The 12,927-nt window shown below is 43.3% G+C and overlaps 2 protein-coding genes across 17 annotated transcripts in view; both read right to left on the bottom strand.

The window, feature by feature from the left end:
- The window catches only part of LOC135526264 (protocadherin alpha-C2-like), a 222,383-nt gene that overhangs the window by 86,571 nt on the left and 122,885 nt on the right, over window positions 1-12,927 (bottom strand). Inside the window, exon 1 of one of the 16 annotated variants that reach the window (XM_064954470.1) lies at window positions 10,338-12,841. The exons of 14 other annotated variants lie outside the window; for them this stretch is intronic. In XM_064954470.1, the coding sequence (XP_064810542.1) occupies window positions 10,338-12,713 (2,376 nt within the window). In that variant the 5' untranslated portion in view covers window positions 12,714-12,841. Of the gene's footprint in view, window positions 1-4,193; window positions 6,726-10,337; window positions 12,842-12,927 lie in introns of those variants that run through there. One more of the 16 variants, XM_064954468.1, reaches the window with a different exon arrangement.
- LOC135526850 (protocadherin alpha-8-like) lies at window positions 268-3,664 on the bottom strand. The gene is made up of 2 exons (XM_064955522.1): window positions 1,108-3,664; window positions 268-307 (listed from the first exon to the last, which is right to left on the bottom strand). The coding sequence occupies exons 1-2, from the start codon at window positions 3,522-3,524 to the stop codon at window positions 268-270; spliced, it is 2,457 nt and encodes an 818-aa protein (XP_064811594.1). The 5' UTR covers window positions 3,525-3,664.

The following is a 12,927-nucleotide window of genomic DNA, read 5'->3' on the forward strand; positions in this document are numbered from 1 at the left end:
AAGCATGATGACCATACAATTCTGAACAAAAATATAAACGCAACATGCAACAATTTCAAAGATGTTACTGATTTACAGTTCATATCAGGAAATCAGTCAATTGAAATAAATTCATTAAGACCTAATCTACGGATTTCACATGACCAGACAGGGGTGCAGCCTGCAGCCATGGAGAGCATAGGCCCACTCACTTCGCAGCCAAGCCCACCCACTGGGGAGCGAGGCCCAGCCAAAAAAAAAAGACATCGCCCCACCAACACACGCAACTCAGACGACCCTGCAAGTGAAGAAGCCAGAAGTGGAGGTCCTGTGAGGGCGTGGATACATGTGGTTATATGGTTGTGAGGCCGGTTGGACCTACTGCCAAATTCTCTAAAATGACATTGAAGGCAGCTTATGGTAGAGAAATTAACATTTAATTCTCTGAAGACAGATGTGGTGGACATTCCTGTATTCAGCATGCCAATTGCAAGTTCCCTCACAACTTAAGATGTATGTGGCATTGTGCTGTGTGACAAAATTGCACATTTTAAAGTGGCCTTTTATTGTCCCCAGCACAAGGTGTATCTATGTAATGATAATGCCGTTCAATCAGCTTCTTGTAATGCCACACGTGTCAGGTGGATCGATTATCTTGACAATGGAGAAATGCTTACTAACAAGGATGTAAACAAATTTGTGCACAACATTTTCGAGAAGTAAGCTTTTTGTGCATATAGAACATTACTGAGATCTTTTGTTTCAGCTCATGAAACATGAGACCAACACTTTACCTGTTGCGTTTATATTTTTGTTCAGTGTATATCTGTGCTCTTGTGTGAGTTTTGTTTACTATAGCAAGGTCTGCTAAACATACAAAAGCAAGCAAAAACCTCCCCTCGCTAAGAAACCTGTCAAAAGAGGACAGGACAAAAACGGGTGGGTTTCAGCACCATGGACAGCGGACACATGATCCTCTAGATAGGGAGCGGATAGTGAACATTTTTGCAACTTGTTGAAGCAGTAAGATCCCAATTATATAACTGATTATTCAAAAACGCTGTCATAGATAGACAATGGGAAGCACGCCAAAGCATACACATTTTTGGCAAAGGGATGGATGGAAACTGATTTCTGGGTGAAATAAAACATTTATTTCTTACCTTATCTTTGTTGGGTAATGTCTGAGTCCTGTCAAACGTGTCATTTCCATTAATACTGATCAGTTCTGCATCTGCAGGTGGATACGGTGCGGGGAAAACCACAACGTCACTCTTCATTGTGTCTGAGCTGAAACACACGTCATACTGCTGAGTAGATTTAGAGTAAGACCAGCTCCCGTCAGGGTGTGTGGTGATCATTGGGGCGCTGTACCTTTTGAAACTGTCGTCTGTCCTGAAGCATTTTACAGCTATTAAACTGATCAGGCTCAATAAAAATATCACTGACACCGAGGCAATGGCGATCAGCAAATACAAGTTTAAATCAGAGAAGCTCTCCTCCTTTCTTGGTACGTTTCTGTATTGAGTCTTGATTTCGCCTGTACTTTCAACCACCACTACATCAATAGACACAGTCGCTGACAGTGAGGGTTCTCCGTTATCAGAAACCAACACGACCAACGGGTGTGTTTTCAAGTCATTGTCACTCATTCTCCTCTTAGTCCTTAGTTCCCCGGTGCTGGTTCCGATTCGGAAGAGGTTGGTTCCCTTGGGCTCAGAGATGTGATAAGAAAGCAGCGCATTATAGCCAGAGTCGGAGTCTACAGCCCTGACCTTGGCCACAAAGTAGCCCGCTTCAGCAGAATAGGGAATGTTCTCAGAGTTAACGGAGCCGTGCTCAGAATAGGGCGCGAGAATCCCAGGACTGTTGTCATTCTCATCCAGAATAAAAATGTTCACAGTCACGTTGCTGCTGAGAGGAGGAACACCAGAGTCTGAGGCCTGAACTTTAAACTGGAAAGTTTTTATCTCCTCATAGTTAAAAGACTGCAGGCTGACTATATCTCCAGTGACTGAGTTTATATTGACCATTGTAGACAGTGATACTGAGTTGTTTTTACTCTCTAAGAATGAGTAGGTCACATGACTATTTTCATTGACGTCAGCATCAACTGCAGACACCCTTTTAATTACATCTCCTACCGGACTGTTCTCTTTAACATAAACATTAATCACGGGTTCTGAGAAGCGAGGAGCGTTGTCATTCACATCAGAAACGTGCACAGTAATAACGCTGGTGCTGAAGAGAGGCGGGGTCCCATCATCCGTAGCTATGATGTTGACATTGTACTGAGTAGCACTCTCTCTGTCAAGATGCCCATCGACCACTAAGGAGTAATAATTTTTATAGTTCATCTCTAATTTAAAGGGGACTTTATTCTTAACCTCGCAATGTATCAACCCATTTTTGCCACCATCTTTATCGAGAATAGACACGAGAGCAATTGCAGTGCCAACCTTAGCGTCCTCTTTCACTGTGTCTAAGAGTGACGTCACAGTGATCTCAGGGGCATTGTCGTTGAGGTCCACCACTTCTACCAATATTTTACAATGAGATGCCATCGGGGGCTGCCCTCTGTCACTCGCCTGGGCACGGATCTCAAAGGCAGTATGTTCTTCATAGTCAATTTTACCTTTAACTGTAATTATCCCTGTTTTTGGCTCAATATCGAACATCTGGAGGATATGATCCTTCTCATTTTTGCTGATAGAATAAACAAGGTGACTATTCGTACCCTCATCAAGGTCTGTCGCATTTAAAGTTATGACAGTCGTTCCTATTGGTGCATTTTCAATCATACGTGTCTTGTACAAAGACGTGGTGAAAACTGGAGCGTTATCATTTATATCCAGAACATGAACTATTACTTCCAATGTACCAGACCTTGCTGGATTTCCACCATCTAAAGCGGTCAGTGTGAGCTGGATCACAGGCTGTTTCTCTCGGTCTAAAGCTTTCTGCAATACTAACTCAGCAGACACACTCTCACCGCCTTTGTGCACCGCTAAGGAAAAATGCTCGCTCGTGCTCAGTTTGTATGTATTGAGAGCATTCTTTTCAACATCGACATCAGATGCGTCTAACAACGGAAATCGTACCCCTGGAAAAGTGTTTTCAGCAATGTCTATAGTTTGTGATTTCGCTCGGAAAGACGGAGCATTATCATTAACATCTAAAATATTCATTTCTACACGGTAGAGTTTCAACGGATTGTTGATAACGGCCTCTACACTGACTGTACATTTTGGAGCATTTGCACAGAGCTCCTCCCTGTCGATTCTTTCATTCACATAGAGAATACCAGTCTTTAGATTTACCTCGAAATACTTTCTCTTGGACCCGGTGACAATCTGAAACATACGCGACTCCAAATCCTGGACATTGAGGTTTAGATCCTTTGCGATATTTCCCACGGAAGTCCCCGGGTTTACCTCCTCTGAGACGGAGTAGGAGAGCTGCCCAGACACCGCTTCCCAGTAACACTCCAGCAGCAAAAGTACTAAATACGTCACAATAGAGCTCCTTCTATTCGGTAAAGACATATTTCCATCGAAGGTGAGCTAAGCATAGATCCAAAGATACGAATATTGGTCAAACAATCAAAGCTTCGAGAAATATGTTTCCAATCCAGATTTTTTACACGGTAAACATTGATGTTGCCTCCGACCAGTCTCTGTCTCTTTCTCTCACTCACCCTGCGTCTCTTTGTAACAAAGCCCCGAGAAATGTTCTCACCCTCTGAAACTGGGAGGGGCCTCGAGACACCAAAAACAATATCTCATTGCCACGGTCAACAGTGACGCCAAGTGGGGCATTTACCCAACAATGTATGAGCTTAGATTAACAAATGACATTACATTTCAGAAAACCCAGACACAAGCCAAGGCTGGTGATCACAATATCTCATTACAAGTGTAAGTTAATATGAGTAGCTCTAATAAATGTACTAAGCGCAATCATCTCATTAGCTCAAACACCAAGAAAAATACCATTATCCGTTTCAGCACCATGGACAGCACACGGACGTTTATATTTACAACGGGTAAAGAACCCACCCTTTTTCCAACTTACATAGGCAGTGAAACGTACGTTAAAGAGCAAACGACAACACCATCAAAATACCTTAAAAAGCACAACAAAGCAGAGTAAATGCTCAGTAAATGACAGGGGAACAGAATATTTACGTGCTAATTGAAAACATGATGTCTTACCTTGTCTTTGCTGGGTAATGTTTGAGTCCTGTTAAACGTATCATTTCCATTAATACTGATCAGTTCTGCATCTGCAGGTGGATACGGTGCGGGGAAAACCACAACGTCACTCTTCAGTGTGTCTGAGCTGAAACACACGTCATACTGCTGAGTAGATTTGGAGTAAGACCAGCTCCCGTCAGGGTGTGTGGTGATCATAGGGGCGCTGTACCTTTTGAAACTGTCGTCTGTCCTGAAGCATTTTACAGCTATTAAACTGATCAGGCTCAGGAAAAATATTACTGACACCGAGGCAGTGGCGATCAGCAAATACAGGTTTAAATCAGAGAAGCTCTCCTCCTTTCTCGGTACGTTTCTGTATTGAGTCTGGATTTCACCTGTACTTTCAACCACCACTACATCAATAGACACAGTCGCTGACAGTGAGGGTTCTCCGTTATCAGAAACCAACACGACCAACGGGTGACTTTTCAGGTCATTGTCACTCATTCTCCTCTTAGTCCTTAGTTCCCCGGTGCTGGTTCCGATTCGGAAGAGGTTGGTTCCTTTGGGCTCAGAGATGTGATAAGTAAGCAGCGCATTGTAGCCAGAGTCGGAGTCTACAGACCTGATCTTGGCCACAAAGTAGCCCGCTTCAGCAGAATAGGGAATGTTCTCAGTGTTAACGGAGCCGTGATCAGAATAGGGCGCGAGAATCCCAGGACTGTTGTCATTCTCATCCAGAATAAAAACGTTCACAGTCACGTTGCTGCTGAGAGGAGGAACACCAGAGTCTGTGGCCTGAACTTTAAACTGGAAAGTTTTTATCTCCTCGTAGTTAAAAGACTGCAGGCTGACTATATCTCCAGTGACTGAGTTTATATTGACCATTGTAGACAGCGGTACTGAGTTATTTTTACTCTCTAAGAATGAGTAGGTCACATGACTATTTTCATTGATGTCAGCATCAACTGCAGACACGGTTTTAATGACTTCTCCTACCGGACTGTTCTCTTTAACATAAACATTAATCACTGGTTCTGAGAAGCGAGGAGCGTTATCATTCACATCAGAAACGTGTACAGTAATAACGCTGGTGCTGGAGAGAGGCGGGGTCCCTTCATCCGTAGCTGCGATGGTAACATTGTAATGAGACGCGCTCTCTCTGTCTAGAGGACCATTTACTACTAATGAAAAATAGTTTTTATAGTTTGTCTCCAATATAAAAGGGACTTTATTCTTAACCTCACAATGTACCAAACCATTTTTGCCACCGTCTTTATCGAGGACTGACACGAGAGCAATTGCCGTGCCCACCTTAGCGTCCTCTTTTACTGTGTCTAAGAGTGACGTTACTGATATCTCAGGGGCATTATCGTTTATGTCTAGTACTTCAATCAACAATTTGGAGTGAGATGTCATCGGAGGGTTGGCCCCATCATTTGCTTGAAGACGGATTTCAAAAGCTTTGTTTTCTTCAAAATCTATGTTTCTTTTGTTTGTAACAGTCCCCGTTTTTGTGTCTACAACAAAAATATCAGCAAAGTTGCCTTTTCCAAACTCGCTAAATGAAAAAAACACTTCACCATTTGGTCCTGCATCTAAATCGGTAGCATTTAGTGTTATTATTGAGTTTCCAACCGGTACGTTTTCATAAACACTGGCTTTGTACAGCGATTTACTGAAAACAGGTGGGTTGTCGTTTATGTCCAACACATTAACTATAACAGCCATACTACCAGACCTCTGTGGGTTTCCTCCATCTACAGCGGTCAGTGTGAGCTGGATCACAGGCTGTTTCTCTCGGTCTAAAGCTTTCTGCAGCACCAACTCAGCAGACACACTCTCTCCTTTGTGTGTAGCTAGAGAAAAATATTCATTGTGACTAAGCTTGTATGTACTAACGGTATTCTTACCAACATCCGCATCATGAGAGGATTTTAGGGGGAATTTAGCACCGGTTAATGTGTTTTCAGTTATATTGATATATTGTGACGTCGTAGGAAAAGACGGGGAATTATCATTAGTGTCTAGAATATTTATTTCTATTCGATAAAGCTTCAACGGATTGCTGATAACAGCCTCTACACGGACTGTACATGTTAGATCCTCCGCACAGAGCTCCTCTCTGTCGATTCTCTCATTCACATAGAGAACACCAGTCTTTAGATTTACCTCGAAATACTTTTTCTTGGAACCGGTGACAATCTGAAACATACGCGACTCCAACTCCAGGACATTGAGGTTTAGATCCTTAGCGATATTTCCCACGGAAGTCCCCGGGTTTACCTCCTCTGAGACGGAGTAGGAGAGCTGCCCGGACACCGCTTCCCAGTAACACTCCAGCAGCACAAGCACTAAATACGTCACAATAGAGCTCCTTCTATTCGGTAAAGACATAATTCCATCGAATGAGAGCCACGCATAGATCAAAAGAGATGAGTATCCTTCAATCAATCAAAGCATAAAACAATATATTAATCAAATCGAATTTCTACACGGTAAACACCAAGTCGCCCTTGACAGCAGTATCTCTCTCGTTCTTCCTCTCTTTGTAACAAAGCCCCGAGAAATCTCCTCACCCTCTGATTCTGGGAGGAGCCGAGAGACTCACGCATAAAATCTCAAAGCCACGGTCAATAGCGACGCCAAGTGGCACCGGAACGAGCTTACAATAATTATTCAGAAAATCACATTATTCTACGACACAAAGGCAAAACCTGTGCATTTGAACAATAATATATCCGATAACTTAATTTAAGTTCTGCGCTACATGTCAGGGTCTACAAAATGCAGGCCTACAAAGGACAAAAAAGCTATACGCTCAAGTAAACAACCAATGTTGGAGCACGATGGCTTTCAGCACCATGGACAGAGCACCAAAGTTTGAATTTACTTGCGGGTAAAAACCAAGCCGTCTTTAAAACTTGTAAATTAATTAAGAAGTCCATTATTTCACTGAACATTCAGATGAGACAGTGAAGTAAATGTCAACGTCATCAAAACATTGAGAAGCATAAAACAAGGAAAACATGTTCAGTAAAGAATAGAATATTATTACTATGTTTAGAAAAAAACGGTATTTCTTACCTTGTCTTTGCTGGGTAATGTCTGATTCCTGTTAAACGTTTCGTTGCCGTTAATACTGATCAGTTCTGCATCTGCAGGTGGATACGGTGCGGGGAAAACCACTACGTCACTCTTCAGTGTGTCTGAGTTGAAACACACGTCATACTGCTGAGTAGATTTAGAGTAAGACCAGCTCCCGTCAGGGTGTGTGGTGATCATAGGGGCGCTGTACCTTTTGAAACTGTCGTCTGTCCTGTGGCATTTTACAGCTATTAAACTGATCAGGCTCAATAAAAATATCACTGATACCGAGGCAATGGCGATCAGCAAATACAGGTTTAAATCAGAGAAGCTCTCCTCCTTTCTTGGTACGTTTCTGGATTGGGTCTGGATTTCACCTGTACTTTCAACCACCACTACATCAATAGACACAGTCGCTGACAGTGAGGGTTCTCCGTTATCAGAAACCAACACGACCAACGGGTGAGTTTTCAGGTCATTGTCACTCATTCGCCTCTTAGTCCTTAGTTCCCCGGTGCTGGTTCCAATTCGGAAGAGGTTGGTTCCCTTGGGCTCAGAGATGTGATAAGAAAGCAGCGCATTGTAGCCAGAGTCGGAGTCTACAGCCCTGATCTTGGCCACAAAGTAGCCCGCTTCAGCAGAATAGGGAATGTTCTCAGTGTTAACGGAGCCGTGATCAGAATAGGGTGCGAGAATTCCAGGACTGTTGTCATTCTCATCCAGAATAAAAACGTTCACAGTCACGTTGCTGCCGAGAGGAGGAACACCAGAGTCTGAGGCCTGAACTTTAAAATGGAAAGTTTTTATCTCCTCATAGTTAAAAGACTGCAAGCTGACTATATCTCCGGTATCTGAATTTATATTGACCATTGTAGACAGCGGTAGTGAGTTGCTGTTACTCTCTAAGAATGAGTAGGTCACATGACTATTTTCACTGACGTCAGCATCAACTGCAGACACTGTTTTGATTAGCTCGCCTATCGGACTGTTCTCTTTAACATAAACGTTAATCACGGGGTCTGAGAAGCGAGGAGCATTGTCATTCACATCAGCAACGTGTACAGTAACAACGCTGGTGCTGGAGAGAGGCGGGGTCCCTTCATCCGTAGCTGTGATGGTGACGTTATACTGAGAAGCAGTCTCTCTATCAAGAGGTCCATCTACAACTAACGAATAATAGTTTTTATAATTTGTCTCCAATTTAAAAGGGACCTTATTCTTAACCTCACAATGGACAACACCATTTTTCCCACCATCTTTATCGAGGACTGACACGAGAGCAATGGCAGTGCCAACCTTGGCGTCCTCCTTCACTCTGTCTAAGAGTGTCGTCACCGTGATCTCAGGGGCATTGTCGTTGAGGTCCACCACTTCCACCAACACTTTACAGTGCGCTGCCATCGGGGGTTGGCCTCTGTCACTCGCCTGGGCACGGATCTCAAACGCAGGTATTTCCTCGAAGTCAATATTCCCTTTAACTGTAATGATACCTGTTTTAGAGTCTATTTGAAAGATATCTAAGAAATGGTCCTGTTCCTTGCTCCTAAGAGAGTACACAATTTCACTATTTGTACCTTCATCGACATCGGTGGCATTTAAAGTGATGATCGTTGTGCCGAGGGGCACATTTTCCAAAATTCGGGTCTTGTATAATGAATTACTAAAAACTGGAGCGTTATCATTGTTATCCAAAACATGAACAATAATCTGTGACGTACCAGACTTCGGAGCGTTTCCTCCATCGACAGCGGTCAGTGTGAGTTGTATCACAGGCTGTTTCTCTCGGTCTAAAGCTTTCTGCAGCACTAACTCAGCAGACACACTACCTCCCCCTTTGTGTGTATCAAGCGAGAAGTATTCATTCGGACTAAGCTTGTATGTGCTTACAGTATTCTTACCCACATCAGCATCAGAGGCCTCTGACAGAGCGAATCTAAGTCCAGGTAATGTGCTCTCAGCAATGTCTAAAGTTTGAGAATGTATTCTAAAAGACGGATCATTATCATTAACGTCTAAAATGTTAATTTCTAGGCGCTAAAGCATCAACGGATTTTTTATAACGGCCTCTACGCTGACTGTACATTTCGAAGACTTCGCACAGAGCTCCTCTCTATCTATTCTCTCATTCACATAGAGAACACCAGTCTTTAGATTTACCTCGAAATACTTTCTCTTGGACCCGGTGATAATCTGAAACATACGCGACTCCAAATCCTGGACATTGAGGTTTAGATCCTTAGCGATATTTCCCACGGAAGTCCCCGGGTTTACCTCCTCTGAGACGGAGTAGGAGAGCTGCCCAGACACCGCTTCCCAGTAACACTCCAGCAGCACAAGCACTAAATACGTCACAATAGAGCTCCTTCTATTCGACAAAGACATCATTTTATCGAACGTGAGCCGAGCATAGATCCAAAAAGACGATTATGCGTCAATAAATCCAAGCATCGAAAAATAATGTTTAAAATCCAGCTGAATATTTTTCGGTAAACGCTGATGTGGCTTCCGACCACTCCGTTTCTCTCTGGTCCTGGGTCTCTTTGTAACAAAGCACTGAAAAGTCTTCCCACCGTCTGAATCTGGGAGGGGCCTCGAGACTCGAATATAATATCTTAATGCCATGGTCAATAGTGACGCCAGGTGGTGAATTCACAAGCATACACAACTCCGAATATCACAATGACACCCATCCAAACACAATATAAGCATGACGACGACACATGTATGTGCTATTTCATTTGAAAATGTCTGCTAAAATGTCTGCTAATTATAGCAAAAAAAACGTATTCACAACATTACTTCAAATAACTGGTTAAAATCACGCAGCCGAAGACTTTGATGATTTTCAGCACCATGGACAGCACCCGTGTGCTTCACTTCACAGCGCGAGAACAGTAAAACATTTGAACTTTTACAGGCAGCAAGATCTCTATTATTTCATTGAACATTCAAATGAGAAAGAAAGGTCAACGTCATACAAAGACATCAAGAAGTACAAAAAAGACAGAAAAAAATTATAATTGAAGGATATGAGACTAATTGATTTCTGGGTTAAGTGAAAACTATGTTCCTTACCTCGTCCTTGTTGGGTAATGTTTGAGTCCTGTTAAACGTGTCATTTCCATTAATACTGATCAGTTCTGCATCTGCAGGCGGAAATGGTGGGGGAAAAACCACTACGTCACTCTTCAGTGTGTCTGAGCTGAAACACACGTCATACTGCTGAGTAGATTTAGAGTAAGACCAGCTCCCGTCAGGGTGTGTGGTGATCATTGGGGCGCTGTACCTTTTAAAACTGTCGTCTGTCCGTAAGCATTTTACAGCTATTAAACTGAACAGGCTCAATAAAAATATCACTGACACCGAGGCAGTGGCGATCAGCAAATACAGGTTTAAATCAGAGAAGCTCTCCTCCTTTCTTGGTACGTTTCTGGATTCAGTCTGGATTTCACCTGTACTTTCAACCACCACTACATCAATAGACACAGTCGCTGACAGTGAGGGTTCTCCGTTATCAGAAACCAACACGACCAACGGGTGAGTTTTCAGGTCATTGTCACTCATTCGCCTCTTAGTCCTTAGTTCCCCGGTGCTGGTTCCGATTCGGAAGAGGTTGGTTCCCTTGGGCTCAGAGATGTGATAAGAAAGCAGCGCATTGTAACCAGAGTCGGAGTCTACAGACCTGATCTTGGCCACAAAGTAGCCCGCTTCAGCAGAATAGGGAATGTTCTCAGTGTTAACGGAGCCGTGATCAGAATAGGGCGCGAGAATCCCAGGACTGTTGTCATTCTCATCCAGAATAAAAACGTTCACAGTCACGTTGCTGCTGAGAGGAGGAACACCAGAGTCTGAGGCCTGAACTTTAAACTGGAAAGTTTTTATCTCCTCGTAGTTAAAAGACTGCAGACTGACTATATCTCCTGTCACTGAGTTTATATTGACCATTGTCGACAGCGGTACTGAGCTGCTTTTACTCTCTAAGAATGAGTAGGTCACCTGACTATTTTCATTGACGTCAACATCAACTGCAGACACTGTTGTGATTATCCCACCTACCGGACTGTTCTCTTTCACATAAACATTAATCACGGGTTCTGAGAAGCGAGGAGCGTTGTCATTCACGTCATAAAGGTTAACAGTCATAACACGGGTGCTGGAGAGAGGCGGGGTCCCTTCATCCGTAGCTGTGATGGTGACATTATAATGAGAATCACTCTCTCTGTCAAGAGGCCCATCTACAACCAACGAATAATAGTTGTTATAGTTTGTCTCCAATTTAAAAGGGACCTTATTCTTAACCTCACAACGGACAACTCCATTTTTTCCACCATCTTTATCGAGGACTGACACGAGAGCAATTGCAGTGCCAACCTTAGCGTTCTCATTCACTGTGTCTAAGAGTGACGTCACAGTGATCTCAGGGGCATTGTCGTTGAGGTCCACCACTTCTACCAACACTTTACAGTGTGCTGCCATTGGGGGCTGGCCTCTGTCACTCGCCTGGGCACGGATCTCCAAGGCAGGGTGTTCCTCAAAATCTATGTTGCCTTTAATTGTTAAAGTCCCTGTATTTGGGTCAAGATGGAAAACATCTAGTACATGGTCCTGATCTTCTTTGTTCAGGGTATATACAATGTCACTGTTCGTTCCTTCATCTGGGTCTGTCGCGTTAAGAGTTAATAATGTTGTCCCAATCGGCACATTTTCAAAAATTCGAGTCTTATACAACGATTTTGTAAACACCGGGGTGTTGTCATTAATATCCAGCACATTAATTATTATGTCTGAAGTACCAGACTTCGGAGGATTTCCTCCATCTACAGCGGTCAGTGTGAGCTGGATCACAGGCTGTTTCTCTCGGTCTAAAGCTTTCTGCAGCACCAACTCAGCAGACACACTATCTCCTTTATGCACCGCTAAGGAAAAATATTCATTAGAACTAAGCTTGTATGTATTGATACCGTTCTTCCCCACATCAGCATCGTAGGCCGATAGTAGGGGGAATCTAACCCCAGGCAATGCGTTCTCTGCAATGTCTTTACTTTGTGATTTAGCACTGAAAGATGGGGCATTATCATTAACATCTAAAATGTTAATTTCTATACGGTAGAGTTTCAACGGATTGTTGATAATAGCTTCTACACTGACAGTACATTTCGGAGCCTTCGCACAGAGCTCCTCTCTGTCTATTCTTTCATTCACATAGAGAACACCAGTCTTTAGATTTACCTCGAAATACTTTCCCTTGGACCCGGTGACAATCTGAAACATGCGAGACTCCAAATCCAGGATATTGAGGTTTAGATCCGTAGCGATATTTCCCACAGAAGTCCCCGGGTTTACCTCCTCTGAGACGGAGTAGGAGAGCTGCCCGGACACCGCTTCCCAGTAACACTCCAGCAGCACAAGCACTAAATACGTCACAACATATCTCCTATTCGGTAAAGACATAATTCCATCGAAGGTGAGCCAAGCATAGATCCAAAGATACGAATATCTGTCAAACAATCAAAGCTTCGAGAAATATGTTTCCAATCCAGAATTTTTACACGGTAAACATTGATGTTGCCTCAGACCAGTCTCTGTCTCTCTCTCTCTCTCTCTCATCCTGCGTCTCTTTGTAACAAAGCCCCGAGATATGTCCTCACCCTGTGAAACGGGGAGG

This window comes from Oncorhynchus masou, chromosome 32 (genome assembly GCF_036934945.1).
Source record: "Oncorhynchus masou masou isolate Uvic2021 chromosome 32, UVic_Omas_1.1, whole genome shotgun sequence".
Classification (NCBI taxonomy): domain Eukaryota; kingdom Metazoa; phylum Chordata; class Actinopteri; order Salmoniformes; family Salmonidae; genus Oncorhynchus; species Oncorhynchus masou.